Below are 23,841 nucleotides of genomic sequence, written 5' to 3' on the forward strand. Positions count from 1 at the left end.
TTCAAGTGTTTAAGATTCCAAAAAGGGAGGGTTCAGATCCCAGGAGTCCACAGGAATTCTAGGGTGACAGGGAGTCTGGAGCCAAGGAGGTCCCTTCCCCTGGCCAATGTAACTCATGACCTCAGGGTGAGGTCTGCAGCTTAGGGACCCAGTGGCCTGGGGCCAGGAGGGCTGTCCTGGGAGCAACTTGAGCCTCTTCACTAATCTCCATCCCTGCCACGGCCCTCTCACCATGGTCACAACTCAGGCAGAGGCGGCTCCCTTTGTCCTCTGGGGCTACTGAACAGAGAGGGGGGCTCAGCGGCGTGATGAGGATGAGGGTGCTACCCCCCCTTCCCTTGATGGTGTGGAGTTTCCTTCCAAGGACAGGAAACCCTGGTGACAGCATGGAGTCAGGGGAGGAAGCAGACGCCCCTGAAAGGCTAAGTCACGCCTGTGACGCATGGCTCCAGCCCTTTGGCCTTTATCTCAGGGGCCGCCCCCATCTCCCCATTCCGGGCTCTTCCCCAACCGACCCCACCCTGCAAGTTTCAGCCCCTTCTGCATCAGAGCCCTGGCTTGGCTTACCTGTGAGGTGCAGGCCACTGGCCGGAAGGAGCGGGGCGTGCCTGCCTGCCCGCCCAGCGGTCCAGACGTCTGCAGGGCCCCACTGGGACCTGCTGCATGGCGCCCGGCGGCGCTAAGGCGGCCTGCTGGAAACCCAACCCAAGAGGCTCTCAATCATTCATGAGGCTGCTCACCAGGAAACCCTAACCCCAGCCCAGAAGGGCCTAGGCCTCACGTTCTTGAAAACGCCAAATGCCTCACCCTGGGCCTCTGGAGCGCAGTGCAGGCTCTGGGTCCCCCAGGGCCCACCTCCTCTGACCTCACCCCCATGACCTGAAATCGAGCATTCAAGGGCTCTCTTCTTCAATTTCACACACTCTCTCCTCCAGCCAGGTGTTGTGGACCATAAATGGCAAAAAGCCATTTTAGATTTGAGGCTTAGCAAAAGGCTAAGTTCTCCCCCCTCCACCTCCATATTGGCTGTGATGCTGAGTATTTGCACCCACTGACTTGTTTCCTTGGGTTGCTGGAAGCAATATACATGCCCTTCCTCTGAGTCTTTGTTTCAGATGTTGGTAGATTTCACTAATGTATCCTGATTTTGCCTTGGGAGAGTTCCTGTCTTAGCCTTGGATGTGCAACTTTGTATAAAAGTCCTTGATTTGGGCCCTGGCCGGTTGGCTCAGCAGTAGAGCGTTGGCCTGGTGTGCGGGGGGCCCGGGTTCGATTCCTGGCCAGGGCACATAGGAGAAGCGCCCATTTGCTTCTCCATTCTCCCCCCGCCTCCTTCCTCTCTGTCTCTCTCTTCCCCTCCCGCAGCCAAGGCTCCATTGGAGCAAAGATGGCCCGGGCGCTGGGGATGGCTCCTTGACCGATGCCCCAGGCGCTAGTGGCTCTGGTTGTGGCAGAGCGACCCCCCTGAGGGGCAGAGCATCGCCCCCTGGTGGGCATGCCGGGTGGATCCTGGTCGGGCGCATGCGGGAGTCTGTCTGACTCTCTCTCCCCGTTTCCAGCTTCAGAAAAATACAAAAAAACAAAAACAAAACAAAAAAGTCCTTGATTTGCATATGGCTATATAATAAAGCAAGAGGGGGGGGGCTATAGGACACTGGGATAGATACTGCCAGGCATTTTGAAGAGTCCTCCTGGTCCCTTGGTTTTTGTTTTGATAAGTGTGTTTCCTTAATTCCGCACCTTTATTTGAAGCTGCGCTGGTCTGGGGGAGCCAGGGGTCACCCATAAGAAACCCCCAGGGGAGCTCGTCTTGTTCTTGCCTGCCTCCCGGCCTCTGCTCACACTCTTCCTCCTGCCTTCTCTTGTCCACTCGGAGCTAAGTTCTGCCCACGTCACACAACTGGGCTAAGTCCTTGACTCTGCAGCAGTATTGCTGCCATTTTATAGACTAGGCAGCTGCGGCTTAGAGAAGTGAATTTGCTGGGCTTCCCAGCTGCTTGGCAGAGCTGCCGTCTCAAGCTTGAGGCAGCCATGGTGTCCTGGCCCCCGTTATAGCTGAGACCCATCTGGCCCTGCCCTGGCCACACAGCGCGAGGGCCCGGATTAGGGCCTGGCTGCCTACCTCACTTAGCCTAAGTCCACTCAGGACCTGATCCCAGGCCGTCAGGACACATAAGCAGCTTTAATTTGAGGGTCCTGAGAGCCAAGGGGCTTCCTTGTGCCGCATCTTGGAGGCCTGCCTCCTGTCTCCAATGGCCACAGAGCAGGTGAAGGAGCAGTATGGCCCAGCCTCAGCCCCCAGCCCCCAGAGGCCCCCTGTGGGTGTGACGGCTCCCAGGAGTGGCGCTGAGGGGCAACCCTTGACCAGGAGGAGAAGCAAGAGGGAGAGGGGACTCCGAGGGTCCCAGAAAGGTGCTGAGAGCTCTGGGAAGCAGACCCCGATCCAGTGCCCCGAGGCCCCGGGGAGCAGCAAGAACCCTTCCAGGACTGGAGGAAGACAGGAGGAGCCCGCCGCTGCAGCCGCTGGGCCGGCCTCTTGCCGCCAGTCGCACCGGCACCGGCCTGCCCCCCAGCACGATGCTGCTCAGAAGACGTACGGGCCCCTGCTCAACCGCATCTTCGGGAAGGTCAGGGGGCGCTGGGCGGGGCTGGGGAGCCTGAGAGTGCGGGTGGGGACTTGTACCCTCAGGGTCAGCCTACCCTGGCCCTAGAACTCAGCCTCCTGCTGCTTCTGCTCTGGAGCTTGGCTGAGGGCAAGGTTTCTGGGGTTTGAAGAAGGGAAGGACTTGGGCCAGGCTGGGCAGTGAGCAGAGCTGGACCTGAAAGCCAGGGTTCTGTGAGGGTTCAGGGCCCCAGGAGCAGGAAGGGGAGTTGTCTCTTTTCCTGGGTCCCACACAACTTCAGCTGTCTTCTCCTGCCCTTGTGGGACTGGCCCTGCCCAGGCCAGTGTGGGCAGGGGCTGGAGGAGGACGACCAGGGTCCTGGCTGGCCCTGGGGACATGCTGGACTCTGGCCCCGCAGGACCGCGAGCTGGGCCCCGAGGAGCTGGATGGTGAGTGACCCTTGCTGGTGACAGCGGGTGGGAGGTGTTTCTGAGCCTGGTTCTTGGGCCTGACCTCCCTCCCTTTCAGAGCTTCAGGCCGCCTTTGAGGAGTTTGACACGGACCGTGACGGCTACATCGGCTACCGGGAGCTGGGCGCCTGCATGCGGACGCTGGGCTACATGCCCACGGAGATGGAGCTCATCGAGGTCTCCCAGCACGTCAAGATGCGAAGTCAGTGTCTGAGCTCCCCTGCCCGGGCGGCTCCAGGCGTCCAGCAGGGCTGAGGGGGTGGGGTGGGAAGATGGCAGTTTCCAGGGCAGTTTCACAGTTTGACATTGGCCCTGTCAGATGCAGGGACACCAGGGGACAAGGAAGACACTGGGATCCAAGTAAAATGCTTGGGGCTCTATGGGGAACTTGGGTTGAAGAGCCCCACCTTTACCTTGTGAAGTGCTTCCTGCCAGTACTAGCTCTCTCTCTCTCTCTCTCTCTCTCTGAGGCTCCTGAAAAGAATCTCCTGAGGTCCAGTGAAGCCTAGCCTGGCAGAACCCCGGCCATTCCTTATGATTAAAGAGGCGGGCACTGTGTGGTTATCACTAGCTGATGTGTCGAATTCTGATTCCTTCCATCCCAGGGCACCTGCACTTGTTTCTCCTTGGCGGCCCCAGGCTGGGATGTGATTTACAATGGATGTAAACATTCTGAGTCGTGCTTCTGTTACTTGGTCATTGATTTTTATTATTATTATTATTTTTTTTTTTAAATAATTGATGGCATCTTAGAACTGAGGGCCATCATGGGTACGCTTCTTCAGGGGCATTTGCTGCTGCCTACAGAAGCCCACATGCGTGACAGCCACGGCCTCCAGCCCTGAGAGCACCCCGCAGTAGGCTCTCCTATCGCAGCCCAGGACAAGGAAGGCGGTTTAGTCAGTCATCCGAGCTCACACCCCATCAGCAGCAAAGCCAGGGTTTGGACCTGGGATGGTCTGTTTCCAAAGTTTGGTCTCTTTCCCTCACACCTGGGTGCCTCACTGAGTGCACCCCCAACAGAAAGTGGGACTCCTGCCTCTTGCCCCCCTCCCTGGGTCCCACCTTCCATTGTGATACTCTGCTTGGTTTCATAGTGGGTGGCCGTGTGGACTTCGAGGAGTTTGTGGAACTGATGGGCCCGAAGCTGAGGGAGGAGACAGCGCACATGCTGGGGGTGCGGGAGCTCCGCATTGCCTTCCGAGAGGTATGGGGTGTGGCGTGGGGAGGTGGTTAGTGGGCAGCGGGCGGGCGGACGTGCGGACCACTTCCTTATTGGTCTCCCAACAGGAAGAGGGAAGGAATGGGCTAGGGAAAATGGGGGCTGGGGGCCTCAGCCTCTGCAGATCCAGAGCCCTGCGGATGGTAGCTCTCAGGCTAGGGAGGGGTTGGAGAGGACTTGGGTCACCCCAGCTTGGGGACCCACCCAGGGAGACGTCCTAGAGCAGAAGGAAGAGGGTTTGGACCATGGAACGTGGGGACATCCAAGCACAGCACGTGGTAAGGTGGAGATGGCTTTGGGTGGGAGAGGCTGAGCCCTGCCGGGATCCTAGTTTGACAGGGACAGGGATGGACGAATCACAGTAGCGGAGCTGCGACAGGCAGCACCAGCTCTGCTGGGGGAGCCGCTGGTGGATCTCGAGCTGGACGAGATGCTCCGCGACGTGGACCTCAATGGCGATGGCACCGTCGACTTTGATGGTAAGTCCCTTCCCAGACACTCCTCCGGCTCCCAGGCTGAGCCCAGCCCCTGCTGGGACCCCCCGACCTGGATGGCCCCTTCTCTCTCCTGCAGAGTTTGTGATGATGCTTTTCGCTCACTGAGGCTCCGGGCGGGAGCCTGTGTTGGCCCTCTGGCCCCAGACCAGCAGGGTTCATGCTGCAAACCTTCCCCACGAGGCCACAGGATGGAAGAGGCCAGCAGCCAGCCTCCGGCTTCTTCTGCCCCTGACGACACCTGGCTGGAGAGTTGACTTGTGATGTCACCTGCCCCCCCCCCATCTTCACCTCCTTCCCAGCTGAGGTGCCACGAGAAAACCTACGTCCATCTGCCCATTGTTCCCCAGTGTGGGCAACATCTGGAGCCCTGCAGCCCCTCGGGAGGTTGGGAGCTAGCTGGCACTGGCAACATTCAAAAATGGGGCAGCTTTGGGGAAGGACTGAGAAGGTGGCTGGATGGGACAACTCCCACTACGTACTTATGTGTAGTGTAGAAATGTTAAGAAAAAAATAAAATAAGCTGAACTTGAAAAAAAAAAAAAAAAGGATATCCTTAGGTACCTAAGACAAAGAGAACTCCAAGCAGAGTGGTGGGAGGGAGCAGACACTGTGAGGGGCTTTAGACCTGGATCCAGGCTTGAGAGCCTGGGCTCTGACCCCCGGGAGTGATGCAAGACCTGTAAGAGGCTGGGGAGCAAGAATGAGCCTGAGTGCATTCAAGGGTTTCAGAAGGGGGTCCTGTTCTAGACAAGGGGACCCAAATACATGTCCACCTCCCAGCCTAAGGAATGGGCCAGGGGACAGATGTCCAGGGCCTTGGGTGGAAAAAGTAACCATAGGGAACCCTAAACTCAGGCCTGCACATGAAGCAGGAGCATGGTCTATCTCCAAGGCACGAAGAGCTGGAAACATAGGGAAAAAAATGTTGCACAGGGTACTCTTTAAATCCAGGGCACATGGGACTTATCTCTCTCTCTTTTTCTTTCTCTCTCTCTCTCTCTCTCTCTCTCTCACACACACACACACACACACCCTATCACTTCTGAAGACAAACTCATGACAAAAAATTACAAATCGCATAAGAAAACAAGTCACCCAGAGGAAGACGAGGCAAATGCAACAGGAGATTTTGCACCTCACAGTATATAGAACTACCTAAAAAGGACCATAAAGTAAACAAACAAACAAAAAAATGGAGATGAAAGAAGAGAGAGCAGTATGCAGTAGGAGAAAAGCATTAACATTGAGCAGGGAGATTAAACATATATATATAACACAATGGAACTTCTAAAAATAAAGGATATAGCTGTTGGAAAGCAAAAAAAAAAAATTAAAAAATCAATGCGTCAGTGAAACAGCAGATTAGAAACAATTTAAGAGAGGATTAACGAACTGGAAGATATTACCTGAGAAAGCACTTCTCAGGTAGCATAAAAGGATAAAAAAATGTAAAGGTAATTAAAGTCATTAGGAGTCTCAAAAGGAGAAAATACAGAGAATGGACACGAGGCAATCTTCAGGAAGATGATGGCTGAAATTTTTCATAAAGATTTCTACAAAGATAGGTACCCAGACCGAAGGAACACACTGGAGCCAGAGAAGGATAAGTAAAATGACATGTAAATCTGGACGCCTCACCGTGAAACTGCAGAACCAGAAAAGGGTGTGAAGGGGGTTTCCACCCATGGGCTGTCACTGAAGGGATGGCTTTAGCAAGAAGGACATTTAATCCCCAATGAAGGCAGAGTGTGTACTAAGGATGAAGAAAGAAACTAGAAAACACACTAGTAGATCTCAAAACGTGTTGAGCCTGACCAGGCAGTGGCGCAGTGGATAGAGCATCGGACTGGGATGTGGAGGACCCAGGTTTGAGACCCCGAGGTCACCAGCTTGAGCACGGGCTCATCTGGTTTGAGCCAAAAGCTCACCAGCTTGGACCCAAGGTCGCTGGCTTGAGCAAGGGGTTACTCGGTCTGCTGAAGGACTGCGGTCAAGGGACATATGAGAGGGCAGTCAATGAACTACTAAGGTGTCGCAACAACAACAAAATAAACTGATGATTGATGCTTCTCATCTCTCTTCGTTCCTGTCTGTCCCTGGCTATCCCTCTCTCTGACTCTCTCTCTGTCTCTGAAAAACAAACAAACTCGTGTTGACTGTAAAAAAATGTTAATTTGGGGGATCTTAAAAAACAGGGGATAACATAATAGACAAAAACAAAATGGGTGGTGGGAGGAAATGCTTGAGTCATGCTGAAATATTTTTTCTTGTTATTTTTTTCCTAGAGAATAGATTGATTGATTAACTTTAGATACTTTTAACTATATTTATGGGTAACCATCAGTATAATATAGAGATAGAATGTTCCATTCACTAGAGGAGGAAAAGGGGGAAGTGAATAGATCTTGATTGAGCCAGTAGAAGGCTGGGGAAGAGGGAGAAAAAAAAAGCAAATAAAAACAAAATCCATAGAAAACATTAAAACAAAAGGTAGGCCCTGGCCGGTTGGCTCAGCGGTAGAGCGTCGGCCTAGCGTGCGGAGGACCCGGGATCGATTCCCGGCCAGGGCACATAGGAGAAGCGCCCATTTGCTTCTCTTCCCCTCCCGCAGCCGAGGCTCCATTGGAGCAAAGATGGCCCGGGCGCTGGGCATGGCTCTGTGGCCTCTGCCTCAGGCGCTGGGGTGGCTCTGGTCGCAATATGGCGACGCCCAGGATGGGCAGAGCATCGCCCCCTGGGGGGCAGAGCACCGCCCCTGGTGGGCGTGCCGGGTGGATCCCGGTCGGGTGCATGCGGGAGTCTGTCTGACTGTCTCTCCCTGTTTCCAGCTTCAGAAAAATGAAAAAAAAAAAAAAAAAAAAAGACGGTAGAAGTAATCCTTAAAAAGTAAAAAATGATGGCCTGACCTGTGGTGGCACAGTGGATAAAGCGTCAACCTGGAATGCTGAGGTTGCCGGTTCAAAACCCTGGGCTTGCCAGGTCAAGGCACATATGGGAGTTGATGCTTCCTGCTCCTCCCTCCCCCCCTCATTCCCTCTCCTCTCTAGAAATTAATAAAAGTAAAAAAAAAAAAATTTTTAAAAAGTAAAAAATTATTGTAAATATAAAAGATTAAGTTCTGCAGTTAAAAATATAAGTCTCAGTCCCAGAAGAAAGTATCAATGTAATTAGATTGATTTCCCTGTGAGTGACAGTGATCCAAAATAACAATGCCTTAAACTGTATAGAAGTTTATTTCCCCCACAGGAAGTCGAAGGTGAAATCCAGCTGTTTGGTCTTCAGGGACCCAGGCTCCTTCCAATGGCTGCTGGGCCATTCCTAGGGTGTGCCCACGTTTGTTTGTCAGGGGGGCAGGCAGGATGGAGGCAGGAACGAAGGGGAAAGGAGGCGAAGTGTACGAACCACATCGTTACACCCCGTTTGGCAGGGCTCCTCTCTTGGTACAACGAGGTGCAAAGGGAAATGCAGGCCATGTTTGGGGTGGCCCTGCGCCCCGCTGAAAACCAGAGGTTTTACAGCTACAAGGGCAGAGGGCAGATACCAAAGGGCAGATATCAGACTCTCCCCTGCAGCTGAGTGCAGGGTGTAAGAGACTCGTTCAGAGCGTAATGACAACTGAAAGGCTGAAAATGATGTCTTGCAAGAAAGATTTACTAGGAGAAAACGAACCAAAACAAAGCATGGGATATGAGGTAAAAAAAAAAAAAAAGCATTAAAGACAGAATCACAGTTCATTAAAGAAATCTGGCCCTGACCGGTTGGCTCAGTGGTAGAGCATCGGCCTGGTGTGCGGGGGACCTGGGTTCGATTCTCGGCCAGGGCACATAGGAGAAGCGCCCATTTGCTTCTCTACCCCCCGCCCCCTTCCTCTCTGTCTCTCTCTTCCCCTCCCGCAGCCAAGGCTCCATTGGAGCAAAGATGGCCCGGGCGCTGGGAATGGCTCCTTGGCCTCTGCCCCAGGCGCTAGAGTGGCTCTGGTCGGGGCAGAGCGACGCCCCCTGGTGGGCAGAGCCTCGCCCCTGGTGGGCGTGCCGGGTAGATCCCGGTCGGGCGCATGCGGGAGTCTGTCTGACTGTCTCTCCCCGTTTCCAGCTTCAGAAAAATACAATAAAAAAAGCCTGACCAGGAGGTGGTGCAGTGGATAGAGTGTTGGACTGGGATGCCGAGGACCCAGGTTCAAGACCCCGAGGTTGCCAGCTTGAGCACGGGCTCATCTGGTTTGAGCAAAATAAAAAATGCTCACCAGCTTAGACCCAAAGTCGCTGACTCAAGCAAGGGGTTACTCGGTCTGCTGTAGCCCCACAGTCAAGGCACATATGAGAAAGCAATCAATGAACAACTAAGGTATCGCAACGAAAAACTGATGATTGATTAAAAAATACAATAAAAAATAAATAAATAAAAAGAAATCTAACGTTCTTAATGTACGCAGCTATTAACGTGTTTTCCAACTAAAAATGAATTATATTTAGAGTGAAGACATTCATTATTCCCTGAGGATAGTGTTGCTGTCAAGCCAACCTGGATGACTCCATTTAACAACCAGCAAAAATCCAAGCTCAGCCTGACCAGGCAGTGGTGCAGTGGATAGAGCGACAGACTAGGATGCAGAGGACCCAGGTTCGAGACCCCGGGGTCGCCAGCTTGAGTGCGGGCTCATCTGGTTTGAGCAAAAAGCTCACCAGCTTGGACCCAAGGTCGCTGGCTTGAGCAATGGTTACTCGGTCTGCTGAAGGCCCACGGTCAAGGCACATATGAGAAAGCAATCAATGAACAACTAAGGTGTTGCAACGAAAAACTGATGGTTGATGCTTCTCATCTCTCTCTGTTCCTGTCTATCCCTATCTATCCCTCTCTCTGACTCTCTCTCTGTCTCTGTAAAAAAAAAAAAAAAAAAAAAAAAAAAAAAAAAATCCAAGCTCATTGGCTACATTAAAACTTTAAACATTTTGCCTGACTGGTGGTGGCACGGTGGATGGAACATCAACCCAGAGAGCTGAGGTCGCCAGTTCACGGGACCTGAGGACACTGGCCTTGAGGCCACAGTGGCTGGCTCCATCTTCTGGTCGCCAGCTTGGGCCTGGGGTTGCCACCTTGAGCTCAGGGTTGCCGGTTTGATCCCTGGTCAAGGCCCTTATGAGAAGTAATGAATGGACAACTATGTGGAATGATGAGTTGATGCCTCTCTCTCTCTCTCTCTCGTTCTCTCCTTCTATATAAATAAAAAAATCATTTAAGAAAATTAAACGTTTTGCCTGACCAGGCAGTGGCACAGTGGATAGAGTGTTGGACTGGGATGCGGAGGACCCAGGTTCAAGACCCCAAGGTCGCTGGCTTGAGCAAGGGGTCACTTGGTCTGCTGGAGCCCCGCAGTCAAGGCACATATGAGAAAGCAATAATCAATAAACAACTAAGGTGCCGCAATGAAGAATTGACACCTCTCATTTTTCTCCTTTCCTGTCTGTCCCTATCTGACTCTCTCTGTCTCTGTCACACACACACAAAAAAAAGAAAAAAAATTAAACATTTTGATTTGGTGTTTTGTCAAAGGGTTCCTATAGCTTAAGGGTTGGCCAGTGTTTCTGTTAGGGGCTGGGGAGTACGGATCTGAGGCTCTGAGGACCACATAGTTTCCTTCGCAGCTGCTCACCCTGCTGTTGCAGTTTGTGTGGCCAAGCTGCTAGAGTCAACGTGTAAACAACTGGCGTGGCTGTTTTGGAGCTTTAATAAGGAAAAATTAATTAAACTTGATTTATTGACAATGAAATTTGAGTTTTGTAAACTTTTTTTGGTCATTTTATTTTATTGTGGCAGAGACAGAGAGAGTCAGAGAGAGGGACAGATAGGGAGGAACAGACAGACAGGAAGGGAGAGAGATGAGAAACATCAATTTTTCGTTGTGATTCTTTAGTTGTTCTTTGATTGATTTCTCATATGTGCCTTGACCGGGGGAGGGGGGTTTACAGCAGAGCCAGTGACCCCTTGCTCAAGCCAGTGACCTTGGGCTCAAGCTGGTGAACTTTGCTCAAACCAGATGAGCCCGCGCTCAAGCTGGCAATCTCAGGGTCTCAAACCTGGGTCCTCTGCATCCTAGTCCAACGCTCTATCCACTGCGCCACCGCCTGGTCAGGTGAATTTTGTAAACTTTTATGTGTCACAAAATTTTATTTTATTATTCTTTGACTTTTTTCTATTCATTACAAAAAAGTGTGAAAACTTGTGTGTGCGTGTGTGGGGTCTATTGGGCCCATGGACTACAGCTTGCTGGCCTCTGAGACAGTCTTGTATTGTGGAGGATCACCACTTCTGGGGTACCTTTGTTAAGAACAACAAAAAGTTATGAGTGTAGTAGCAAACACTGCTGATTAATTTGCCGATTTACTTACTTTTTTTTTTTTTTTGTATTTTTCTGAAGCTGGAAACGGGGATAGACAGTCAGATAGACTCCCGCATGCGCCCAACCGGGATCCACCTGGCACGCCCACCAGGGGGTGATGCTCTGCCCACCAGGGGGCGATGCTCTGCCCCTCCGGGGCATCGCTCTGTTGCGACCAGAACCACTCTAGCGCCTGGGGCAGAGGCCAAGGAGCCATCCCTAGCGCCCGGGCCATCTTTGCTCCAATGGAGCCTTGGCTGCAGGAGGGGAAGAGAGAGACAGAGAGGAAGGAGAGGGTGGAGAAGCAGATGGGCGCTTCTCCTGTGTGCCCTGGCTGGGAATTGAACCCGGGACTTCTGCACGCCAGGCTGACGCTCTACCACTGAGCAAACCGGCCAGGGCTAATGTCCTTGTTTTTTTAACAAGGTACCTATCATGGGAATCTGTGTTTTTATTTTTTTAATTTATTTATTTTAATGAGGAGAGAGAGAGAGAGAGAAGGGGGGAAGGAGCGGGAAACATCAACTCCCATATGTGCCTTGACAAGGTAAGCCCAGGATTTCAAACCGGCAACCTCAATGTTCCAGGACGACTCCATGTCCACTGTGCCACCACAGGTCAGGCTGTCCCTGGTTTTTATTTCACTTTTCATTTTAAGGTATTGGTCCATGACGAAATTAGAAATGAAAACTGGTTTTCACTTCAGCCAGTGTGAGAACCACGGATTTAGGAGTTCCTGCACCTAAGAGGTGCCCCCCAAGGTTCCTTGACGAGGGGGCTGAGGGTAGGGAGTCTGGGTGGGCCAGGAGAGCAAGAGTGAGCGCAGAGGGCTGGATGTTCATTTTTTATATAACAAAGTCACAGAAACCCAAAGGCACTGGCTTGGCTGCTGCATGCACAGCGAGGGCCAGGCCAGGCCAAGGCCCTTCCTAATGGCACTTACATGTTACTGCGGGAGCCAGGCTGTAAACGTGTAATTACACTGAACAGGGCCTCCTCAGCCCAGTTGGTGGCCACCAGCTCAGTGCCCTTCTCCTCCCCACCAGTGTCATGAACTCCTGGGTTATGTTCCTGACTTTGCCCTTGGGTGAGTCCCTCTCCCTGGGTCTCAGTCTCCTCTTCTGTAAAATGGGGCTGAGGAGGTGAAGACAAGAGATAAGCTGTGGTAAGTGCTGACTTAGCACAGGCCTTGGTGCCTTCGAAGGGTTTGAGATATAGTAGCTATTATGATCTCAGATCTCAGGGTTTTCAAAAGATTTTGCTTCCTGGTTCTTAACATTCTGAGATATTTGGATTTTTCAAAATCCTGAGATGGTTTGTTTCCAATGGTCTGTGGATCTAAGAGTCTTTGATCAGTGAGGTTCACTGTCATACCAGCCCTGCATCCGATGTCCTTTGTCTCTTATTCCTCCCAACGCCTGGGCCTAGGAAGTAGGGCAGTGGGTGGAGAGGACTGGGCCATGGCCCACATTCCCAGCTGGCTGTGGCAGCCGGGGCCTCAGAGCCAGTCTGGAACCAGGAGAGCAGCCTCCAGGTCCTGGGCCTGTGTCATCCCAGTGCCCTTGGCAGGTTCAGGTACTAATGCTGCCCCTGCAGGTGGAAACAGGGGCAGGATGTAAATGCCCAGGGTTGGGGCAGCTGGGACGCTGGAAGAGGCCGAAGAGTGCTAGGGCCAGCTCTGCCCTCAACACCGGGCTCACAGCCTCGCCTAAATCTTAGGAGAATCAGGGTTGTCCTGTGTGCAATGGGAAGGCAAGTGGTCCCTGTATCCTTCAGGGCCTGGGTCAGTCCTCTTCTCAGCCTTTGCGGTTATAGGCTGATAGGCAGGTTGGAAAGAAAGAGCAATTCTCTGCTGGATATAAGTACCTCTTTTATTAGCACAAAACACGGCCAACCCAGTAGCCCCAGGGTCCGAGAATAACTTAAGGCACAGATCAGGCAAGGGGCAACTTTCCCAGGCCCAGGTAGTGGGCCCAGGGTCCTTGCGCCCCAAACTTCCTGAGCAAACTCCGATGGGGCTGGCAGTTTGAGGGTCCTGGAGGGGCTTTTCCGTTGAGATGAGGGAACTGGAGCAGCGTGGGCTGAGGAGCGGCCCCTGGGAATGAGAGGAGGCCGCCAGGGGCCGACTTGGATCCCTGCCATCCACCGGCGGTTCACTTCTCGAAGTAGGGCAGGTAGAAGAACTGGAAACCCCGGTAGCCCTTGACGGCGCAGTAGATGAAGATCACGTGGTAGACTGTGGGGCGGAGCCAGTCAGCGGATAAGCCCTGCCCACACCCCCAGGCCCCGCCCCGCCCTGCTGGCTTCTGTTCGTACCTCCCGGGACCAACAACAGAAAGCCAGGTACGAAGAAGATGGCACTGGAAACACCTTCGGGAGGAGAGGAGGGGCCAGGTCAGGGCAGGGAGGCAATGCCATTAATGTGCCCCTTTCCGCAGTAAAAGGGGCTGTTTCTGGCTGGGAGGGTGGTGAGTAATGGGAAGGGGGCGGGCTTGCCAAGGATCCCTGGGCAGCAGAGGCGAGTAAGCCTGCGGAGGTAGGAGGGGCGCTCACCTGGTGAGGGGGCCGCCTCCAATCCCACGCCGATCAGGATCAGCACTGCACACAGATGGAGCCGCAAGGGTGAGGACGGGAACGGGGGGTAGGAGCTGGGACCTCCAGCCGCAACCCCCAACATGGCTTAGGCCTGAGGAATAGTGTTACCCCAGCTGAACTGAAGGTTCCCTGGGCAGAGACCCTCACCGGGAAGCTGCCACGCACTGTGTTTCCAGGGGAAGGCACCTGGCAGGCCCCAGGAAATGTCTGTAAGGAGAGACTTTTATCTGCTCCCTGGTGTGGCTTTTCTGTCAGTCAGCATACGTATGGGGAGCACCTGGTACTGGGAATCCCTGGGGGCTGGGGGAGGCTGTGAGGTCACTGCCCTCGTGGCCTTTCCCTAGCGGAGCAGCCAACAAGCACCTGCCAGTTCCTGCGGCAGTGGTCAGGATACATGGGGTAAGATCAGACAGGACCGAGCTGGGGACCAGCGAGGAGCTTCTTGGAGGCAGTGGCACCTGAGCTGAGCAGGGTTCGCAGTAGTGACAGCACTTAACATTTAGCGCCCACTTACCAGGTGCTGCCAGACACTGGGCTAAGCGGATTACATGCGGGCCTTACTTGTCACCCTGACAGAATGGGACAGGTACTATCCCCACTTCACAAAAGATAGAACTGAGGCGCAGAAAGAGAAAGTAACTTGCTCAGGGCTGCGCTTGGAAGGTGGAGGCAGTCTCCTTAGAGGCTTTGCTATGGGCAAGGTGCAGGCGGAGAGGGAAAGGAATCCTCCAGACAGAGGGGACAGTCTGGGGGGAACTCGGGGCTCTTAGGAGCTCGGCAGGGCCTGGAGGCCCTGGGGAGGGATGTGGACTGGCTGTGAACAGTGGGCCCTGGGGAAAGTGGAGTGGTCATGGCAGGATCAACTTTTCAAACCCAGAGAGAGTCTGGGTCCTGAGGTTAGAGGATGGGATGGGGGAGGTGGGGCTCTGGGCTCTACAGACAGAGGCTTCTGGGGCCACTGTGGGCTGTCAGGTGGTTTGAGCAACTCAACAATGGAAATAATGAGGCTGAAACTCACTCCTCGGGCTTAGGGCTGTGCACTCTGCTCACTCAGAGCAGGCATCTTTTTCTAATTCCTACAAACGCCATTTATGGGCCAATAGTGGCCCCAGGCCTGTCAATGCCATTAATGTGGGTTTAAATCCTAGCTCATCCACTTGTTAGCTGTGACCTGAGGAAGTCCCTTCACCTGTCTGAGTCTGTGTCTTTATTTCTGGACTGCGATGGTAATTAAGCCTGTTCTGTTGGGTGTTGAGAGAGAGGATAAAATGAGAAGGCAGATGGCCAGTGTAACCAGTGCCCTGTGTGCAGGTGTCAAGGAAGGGGTTGCTCCCTGCCCTGCAGACACTGCTCAGCTTTCTGGCTAGGGGTCTTGACCTGCCTGGAAGAGGGAGGGCTACTGCCACAGGGGGAGCCTCCTTATGGGCCCCTCTTGATTTCAACCCTAGATCCTTTCTGGGGACCCTGATTCCTTACCCCATAGGATGGAAAATGTGTGAGTTAGAAAACATCTGGCTGTGAGAGCTGCCTGCTTTGGGCCTCAGTTTCCCCATCTGAGCAATGGGGGTAGAAGAGAGATCCTCATCAGTTCTCAGACTCCAGAGAAGGGTGAGTGACAGGTGCCCTGTGGATCAGGCTGGCAGGGCACTCAGCATCCTTGACCATGGGAATGGGCATCTCCCTGCGCACCCAGCCCTACAAACAGGTTCTGGGTCATGGCCCTATCTTTTCCTTGCTGTGCAACCTCTGTAAGGCAGAGAAATAAGCCTGCCCTGCACCTGATTCGATGTAGACACAAAACAAATGGATTAAACAGGCTAAGTTAAAAAACAAACAAACTTGGAGCACTGAACCAGGTTCCATTTTCAACTATGTGTGATCTCTTGGCTGTGTGTGTAGGAGGCTGGGCCTGCCCCTCACAAGGCCTCCCTTTCCTCCCCTGTAATGTAGGGGTGGGGTGATGGGAGCCAGCTGCTTCCTCAGGAGGCTGGGAGGCTCAGTGTGTCTGCTTAGGGTGCAGACCCTACAGAGGAGGAGAGCTGACCCCTCACAGGGGCTCTCAAGGACTCACCCAGGCCGAGTAGCAGCAGCAGGAAGGAGGCCAGCACTACCCTTCGGTTCTTCTGGATCAAAGGGTGTTGAGTCCAGCTGGGTAGAAGGAGAGAAGTGACGGGAGGCCCACCCTCTCCTGTCACCCACCCCCAGGGGTGGGCCCAGAGGGCTGAGGGGAATAGCCAGGGCTGCCTCTACTGGCTGTGCCATCAGGAAGGGTGGGCTCTCACCTGCAGCAGGCATTGTAGGAACGCTGTGTACTGTTGCTGATGGTGCTAAAGGACCACTGGGAGCTGCGGACAGATGTTCGGCCAGAATCCCTGCAGGACAGATGTGCCCAGTGAGGGGGAAGGGGGCAGCAAGGAAGGGGTCCCTTTGGGACAGGAGCCATGATGACGTGACAGGGGAGGGTGCAGGGACTAGGGATGGGTGTTCCTGTAGGAAAGGGAGCACCTATCCTGTAGGACATGGGATGGGATGAAGAGGAATTCAAGGGTTGGGGGTTTCTCCAGGACTGGGGTGGAAGGTTGGGGATTCGTGCTAGGGACTGCAAGACAAGTGACCATGGGATGGTAGGGGCCAGACTACGCTGGGGTTTCTGCAGGATAAAGAGCCTGGTGGGGGTGGGTGGGTGAGGTTGGCATTAGGTATGGTGTCCTCGCAGGACAGGGGGACCCAGGAGAGGAGTGGGGATCAGGCTTGTAGGACAGGATGTGAGAGAGCTGAGTGAGGTGAGGTGGAATGAATGGGAGCCAGAAGCACTGGAACGGGCTTGGGGCAGGTCCCCACCTGGCCCTGACCTGGTGCTGACTCCCATGTCTGGCTCCGGAGGTGGCTGGGCTCCATCCTCATCATTCTCCAGGTTCTATTCCAGAACACAGGGCTCAGGGGTTACTGGGCTCAGGTCCTTCCTCACTCCCTTTGCAGGGAGAGGAGGAAAGCAAGTCCACACAGCTGTTTTCCCTGCCGCTTAACAGCTGTCGTGTGTGCCCCCCCCCCCCCCGGGCAGAGTAGATGGGTTTGATGATTCACAAACTGAAACCAGGTAGTAGGTGGGAGCTGGAGGCTCTGGGGTGCAGGAGCTGCAGGGATTGATAGAGGGCTCCCAGCATGGGTCCCAGGGCGAGGGGATATCCCAAGTTTGGGAGTCAGGGTGGAGCTGTCAGTATGGTATTTCAGGGGTCCAGTTGGAGGCTTTGGATTTGGGGTGCCAGGGCAGGGCAAGCCCATGGTTTCCAGGTCTGGGGCACAAGAATCTGGTCCAGGTCTCCAAGAAAAGGATCCTAGAGTTGGTAGAGGTCATCTGGGAAAATGGGGATTTCTAGTTTAGTGCGTGGGAGTCAAAGTGTGACAAGGATTCATCATGTGAGTGGGGGATCCCAGCTCTGGGGTGTGTGAAAGATGGAGTGGAGACTTCTAAAACAGAAGAGAGGGTGCAGGTTATTGTTAGATCATCTGGCCTGGAATTCAGGGGACTGCTCCGGAGTATGGCCAAGGTCTGGTTCAGGTACAGAAGGGCTCCCTAACTCCCCCTCCTAATATCTGAGGAAGGAGGGAGATCAGTAACCAGGACGGGTGAAGACTCCAGCCGGGCTGGGAGATGAGCTCCTAGGTCCAGTCTCTGTGCTCTCAAGTGGTGGCTGGGGGCCACAATCAGAGCTGAAGGGGTCTGGGCAGGGCTCTCGATTATGGCCACGTCGGGGGGCGGTCTCCCACTCCGGCTAGCACCTCTAGACAGATTCTCCCCTGAGGTGGGGTTCTCCAGGGTCCGGCCTGGGGTCCCGCCCGGAGCGGGGCTGTGGGTGAAGAGGGCCGGGCCGGTCACCTGGTAGCGCAGCCGGGACTGCTTGTCCTCGTCGGCCACCTCGAACCGCGCCCGGCGTTCGAAGTGCAGCGGCCCGAAGCGGGAGACCCCGCTGGACTCGGGACCAGGGCCCGTGTCCTCCAGGGACAGCTCGAAGGCGTCATCGATGCTGAACTGAGGCCTGGCGGCGCTCATGGCCCCCGCCAGGTCAGGCGACCAGCGCCCCCGCCGCCATCCGCGCCCGCTGGCCCAGCTTCGCCACGGCCCCGCCCCCGCACGTAGGCCCCGCCTCGTGCTGTCGTTAGGGAACTCGACTGTCCGGAGGCCAAGGCCCCGCCCTCGCGCGAAGGCCCCGCCCGCGGCGGCCCTCAGCAGGCCAGAGTTGCGGAGTGCCGAGCTGACTAGTGGGAGGGGCATTATCTCATTCGGACTGCGCGGGGGTCCTCGGCGCCGCCCAGCGGCCGCCTCTGCGAACCACAGCCGGTGCGGCGTTCTGATGCCGTTCCCAGGTTTGTACCTTGGGCTTGAAGGGACTTCTTTCTGCGCGCCATCCTCCCGTCCCGAGACAAGGCCTTCTGTATCCCAGCCGGCTCCTTCGGTGCCGAGGAGACGCGAAGGAACTGTTTCCATACCGTACTCACCGCGGCCCTACAGGGGAGGAGTATTCTTTCTCACCACCTAGCAGCTGTGCAAACTGGGGCGCAGAGTTTATATGGCTTCTACTGTACTCTCCACCCTGCACTCAGCAGCTAGTATTCTTTAAAAACATATCTGATCCTTTCTCTGTTATTTCTGAAATTTTTTTATTTATTGATTTGAGAGATAGAGGAAGGGAGAGAGAAAGAAACGTGGATTTGCTGTCCTACTTATGTGTTTATTAATTGATCCTTATATGTGCCCTGATGGGGCAGGGCAGGAACCCACAACCTAGGCATATAGGACAATGCTCTAACCAACTGAACTACCTGGCTAGGGCTCAGTGTTATTCTTTTTTTTTTAATTTTTTAAAATTTTATTTATTCATTTTAGAGAGGAGAGGGAGAGACAGAGAGAGAGAAGGGGGGAGGAGCTGGAAGCATCAACTCCCATATGTGCCTTGACCAGGCAAGCCCAGGGTTTCGAACCAGAGACCTCAGCATTTCCAGGTCGACTCTTTATCCACTGCGCCACCACAGGTCAGGCACAGTGTTATTCTTAAATAAAATTTGTATGTGTATGTAAATAAACAAGTATGCTGCTAAGTCACTCTGTAAACATTTCCGTTGGTTTTCTATTGTGGTTAGAATAATATCCGAACTCTTTACAAAGGCCTGCAAAGTTCTGAATACTCTGGTCTCTGCCTGCCTCTCCCAACCTCATCAAGTAAACCCCCCTCTGTCCCTCTTTTCCCCTGTACACTCAGCTGTACAGGCCAAGCTTAATCCCACCTCAGGGCCTTTGCACTTGCCGTTACCTATTCCTGGAAAGCACATAACATAGTGCCTGGCACACAGAAGTACTCAATCAGTGTTAGGTATTACAACTCATATTAAGGTCCGTAACCCTGGCCCTAGCCGGTTGGCTCAGTCGTAGAACCTCGGCAGGGCTTGTGGATGTCCCAGGTTCAATTTTTGGTCAGGGCACACAGGAGAATTGACCATCTGCTCCCCCCCCCCCACCTTGTCTCTCTCCCTCTCTCTCTCCTGCAGCCATGGCTCCATTGGTTTGAGCAAGTTTGCTTGGGGCACTGAGGATGGCTCTGTGGCCTCTGCCTCAGGCACTGAAAAAATGACTCCATTGCTGAGCATTGCCCCCTAGTGGACTTTCCCGGTGGATCCCGGTCAGAGCACAAGAGAGAGTCTGTCTCTCTGCCTCCCCTCCTTTCACTAAAATAAATAAATAAATAAAAATCCTTAACCCGATGGATTCTACCTTTGAATGCAGTACAAGGAAGGATCCAGATTTATTTCAACCTAGGGAGGGTCAGTTTTCCCAGCACCATTTACCAAACAATCAGTTTTGTCTCCTCTGAAGTGTAATGCTCCTTTTGTCATATATCAAGTAGAGTATATGGTCATTAGTTACATATATCTATTTTAAACTCTCTTTGGTTCCTTTGATCCCCTTGACTAATTCTTAACCAGTATCATATGCTTTTTATTACTGTGGTTTGCAGTGGGGTTTAATATAGCAGGGCAAGTTCCTGCCCCTCCGCCCATACACACACATTTTGGTCTTTTTCAAACTTGACCTAGCTCTCACGGACCTTTATTCTTCTACAGAAATATCACAAAAATGTTTTCCAAGTTCTTCAAAAATCCTCCCTATTCCCACTGGTATCTTATTGAATTTCTGGATTAACTTGAGGAGCAATCACAGCTTTAACTGTCTAGCTGTTCTATTCATTAACAAGGTATGCATCTTCAGTTATTCATGTCTTCTTTTATGTTTTTAATTTTTTTTTCTCCAGAAGTTTCTGAGCTGTGTTTTTCTTTTCTTTTTTATTTTTGTTGTTGTTGTATTTTTCTGAAGTGAGAAGCAAGGAGGCAGAGAGACAGACTCCCACATGCGCCCAACTAGGATCCACCAGGCAAGCCCACGAGGGGGTAATGTTCTGCCCATCTGGGGCGTTGCTCTGCTGTGGCTGGAGCCATTCTAGCGCCTGAGATAGAAGCCATCTTCAGCAATGGAGCCTTGGCTGCGGGAGGGGGAGAGAGAAATAGAAAGGAGAGGGGGAAGGGTGGAGAAGCAGATGGGCCCTTCTCCTGTGTGCCCTGGCTGGGAATCGAACCCAGGACATCCACACGCCAGGCTGACACTCTACCACTGAACCAACTGTCCAGGGCCTTATTTTCTTTCTTTTTTTATTTAGTGAGAGGAGGGGAGGCAGAGACAGACCCCTGCATGTACCCTGACTTGGAAACACCCTGCAAAGCATACTAGGGGGTGATGCTCTGCCCATCTGGGGCTCTTGCTCCCTTGCAACTGGAGCCATTTTTTTTTTAGTGCCTGAGGTGGAGGCTATGGAGCTATCCTCAGTGCCTGGGGCCAACTCACTCCAATCAAGCCATGGCTACAGGAAGGGAGGACTAGAGAGAGAAAAAGAGAGAGAGAAAAGTGAGAGGGAAAGGAGTGGAGAAGCAGATGGGCACTTCTCCTGTGTGCCGATCAGGAATCAAACCCGGACTTCTACATGCTGGGCCAATGCTCTACCACTGGACCAACTGGCCAGGGTTGTTTTCTTAATACTTTCTGAGTTTTTTATTACTGTTGTGAATGTTACCTTTTCTATTATATTTTTGAGAGGGTTATTGATGGTATGAAGTACTATTCATTTTGGAGTGGGGGGGAGCTTATTTTATATCCCTGTAACATTGCTGGACTCTTCAACTTATTAAAATAGTTTGTAGATTGTTGGGATTTCTATATGTATATATAATCACTCTCATTTCTTTTTCTTGGTTTATTGCTTTGGCCAGGTGTATGCTAAACAGCATCACTGATAGCTTTCCTTGTCTTTTTCCTGATTTTGAAGGGAATGTGAATATCTCATCATTTTTAATTGCATATGACTTTTATCAACCCAGGAAAGTTCCTCTTTTTTCCCCCTAATAGTAAGTTTTTATTATAGTCATAGAATTTCATCAAATGCTTTCCTGCAGGTTTTGCAATAACTATATGAGTTTTCTCCTTTTGTTCACTGGTGTACTGAATTACACTAATAGATGTTTCTAACTTTAAACCATTCTTATATTCTTGGAATGAGCCCTACTTGATCTTGATGCCTTTTTTTCTTTTTAAGTTTTAATTGTGATAAAATTCACATAATACTTAATGTCTTAAACATTTTTTCCCCCGAAGTGAGAAGGGTAGGGGGGAGGCATAAAGACTCCCGCATGCGCCCGACCGGGATCCACCGGCATGCCCACCAGGGGCCGATGCTTGGTCCCCTCTGGGGCGTTGCTCTGCTGCAACCAGAGCCATTCTAGTGCCTGAGGCGGAGGCCATGGAGCCATCCTCAGCGCTTGGGCCAACTTTGCTCCAATGGAGCCTTGGCTGCGGGAGGGGAAGAGAGAGAGAGAGAGAAAGAGAAGGAAGGGTGGAGAAGCAAATGGGCACTTCTCTTGTGTGCCTTGGCGGGAAATCAAACCCAGGACTTCCACACATTGGGCCGATGCTCTACCATTGAGCCAACCGGCCAGGGTCACTGTCTTAAACATTTTTTTTTTCATTTTTTCCGAAGCTGGAAATGGGGAGACAGTCAGACAGACTCCTGCATGCGCCCGACCGGGATCCACCCAGCACGCCCACCAGGGGGCGATGCTTTGCCCCTCTGGGGCGTCGCTCTGTTGCGTCCAGAGCCATTCTAGCGCCTGAGGCAGAGGCCACAGAGCCATCTCCAGCGCCCGGGCCATCTTTGCTCCAATGGAGCCTCTCTGCGGCAGGGGAAGAGAGAGACAGAGAGGAAGGAGAGGGGGAGGGGTGGAGAAGCAAATGGGCACCTCTCCTGTGTGCCCTGGCCGGGAATCAAACCCGGGACTCCTGCACGCCAGGCCGACGCTCTACCGCTGAGCCAACCGGCCAGGGCCTTGTCTTAAACATTTTTAAGTGCATAGTTCAGTAGGGTTAAGTATATTCACATTGTTGTACAACCAATCTCCAGGTCTTTATTATCTTGCAAAACTGAAACTGTACTATACTCATTAAACTACTTTCATTTCCCCCTCCCCCCAGCCAACCACCATTGAACTTCCTCTCTATGAATCTGACTACTCCAGCTAACTTATATAAATGGAATCATATAGTACCTCTCTTTTTTGTGAATGACATTCATTTAGATATTGATACACTTTTATAAACACTAGTGGATTCGATTTATTAGTCAAATGTTGTATAATTTTCTTGCTTTATGATATACTTATCTGGTTCAGAAATCAAGATTAAAGTGGCCTCATGAAATATGCTGGTTGCCTTTTCTCTTTTTCTATTTTTCAAAACAATCTGTATAAGATGCAGACTACTTGTTGCTTCAAAATTTGGGAGAACTTGCTTGTAAAACTTCCTGTGTTGGGTTAAAAAAAAAAAAAAAAAGAAAACAAAGCAAAACAAACAAAGCATGTTCCCTTTTCATCGCAGAGGTCCTGCCTATCTCGGGACTTCTTGTGGGCAATGACCCAGGGTAAATATCTGAAGCACTTAGCACCTGGGTCACAGGGGACCGACAATAATCCTTTGCAGTTATGATGGGATGGAGACAGTGCACAGGTCCCAAGACATTCCTCCCTACGAGGTGACCTAACCCTCAAAAGTGGGAGCGAATGACTTCTACAGCGTTTGTCCACAGCTAGTTTCCAGGGGCGGAAAGACTTTAGCCCCGAAGTACCTCACTTACCATTCACGTATTCCCTTCTATTTATGGGGCACCCACCTCGTGCCAGCCACTGTGGATTCAATAGTGATGACACACGCACCACCAACCCCACTTGTGGCTCTCTCAGCATCTTGGAGAGTTTACCATTCCCACAGGGGTATCAAAACCCTCCTTCCCTCCCTTCTTACTCCTGGTGGTTTTTTTGTTATTGTTTTGTTTTTGTTTTTTGTGGGCTATTAGCTTTAATCCTAGCTTGCACCCAGCAGGCAAGTAAAAACACACACTGAGCTCCAAAACCCACTCATTCAGTGCTCACAAAGCTACTGACTTATCCGAGTTTCCTAGAATCAAAGGTTTCTGGCTCACGAGACTTATTCACCTCTGTTCCCCATCTCCTCTCTACACAAACTCTGCACAAACTGGCTTCTCCTTCAGCACTCCGCTATCTTGGCTGCTTCTCCTGGCCTCCTCCATGTGGCCTCTCTCTGCTCTCCTCTCTGCTCTCTCCTCTAATGCTAATCTCAGGAACCGAGAGGTCTTCCATTTTTTTAATTGAATTTATTGGGGTGACATTGGTTAATAAAATTATATAGGTTTCAAGTGTACAACTCTATAATACATCATGGTTTTTTTATTTTTGCAAAATAAAACCCAGGATTTAAAAGTCAGGACTTGTGCTAGATACACAAAAGGAAAAGGCCAGGCCCTGGCCGGTTGGCTCAGTGGCAGAGCGTCGGCCTGGCGTGCAGAAGTCCCCGGTTCGATTCCCGGCCAGGGCACACAGGAGAAGCGCCCATCTGCTTCTCCACCCCTCCCCCTCTCCTTCCTCTCTGTCTCTCTCTTCCCCTCCTGCAGGGAGGCTCCATTGGAGC

The 23,841-nt window shown here is 52.3% G+C and overlaps 2 protein-coding genes across 4 annotated transcripts; one reads left to right on the top strand and one right to left on the bottom strand.

Moving 5' to 3' along the window:
* Positions 1-2,155: 2,155 nt before the first annotated feature.
* Positions 2,156-5,337, top strand: CABP4 (calcium binding protein 4). 2 transcript variants are annotated; one of them, XM_066252205.1, is made up of 6 exons: positions 2,156-2,627; positions 3,022-3,052; positions 3,132-3,275; positions 4,171-4,280; positions 4,627-4,774; positions 4,869-5,337. In XM_066252205.1, the coding sequence occupies exons 1-6, from the start codon at positions 2,253-2,255 to the stop codon at positions 4,895-4,897; spliced, it is 837 nt and encodes a 278-aa protein (XP_066108302.1). In that variant the 5' UTR covers positions 2,156-2,252; the 3' UTR covers positions 4,898-5,337. The 2 variants fall into 2 exon arrangements, with proteins under 2 accessions (XP_066108302.1, XP_066108303.1); XM_066252206.1 differs by having other exon boundaries at positions 2,521-2,627; positions 2,943-3,052.
* Positions 5,338-13,188: 7,851 nt separating this feature from the next.
* Positions 13,189-17,889, bottom strand: TMEM134 (transmembrane protein 134). 2 transcript variants are annotated; one of them, XM_066252207.1, is made up of 7 exons: positions 17,641-17,889; positions 16,616-16,680; positions 16,046-16,135; positions 15,835-15,911; positions 13,722-13,766; positions 13,485-13,538; positions 13,189-13,404 (listed from the first exon to the last, which is right to left on the bottom strand). In XM_066252207.1, the coding sequence occupies exons 1-7, from the start codon at positions 17,812-17,814 to the stop codon at positions 13,322-13,324; spliced, it is 588 nt and encodes a 195-aa protein (XP_066108304.1). In that variant the 5' UTR covers positions 17,815-17,889; the 3' UTR covers positions 13,189-13,321. The 2 variants fall into 2 exon arrangements, with proteins under 2 accessions (XP_066108304.1, XP_066108305.1); XM_066252208.1 differs by lacking the exon at positions 13,485-13,538.
* Between the last annotated feature and the right edge of the window lie 5,952 nt (positions 17,890-23,841).

Source organism: Saccopteryx bilineata, chromosome 1 (assembly GCF_036850765.1).
Source record: "Saccopteryx bilineata isolate mSacBil1 chromosome 1, mSacBil1_pri_phased_curated, whole genome shotgun sequence".
NCBI classification, from domain to species: domain Eukaryota; kingdom Metazoa; phylum Chordata; class Mammalia; order Chiroptera; family Emballonuridae; genus Saccopteryx; species Saccopteryx bilineata.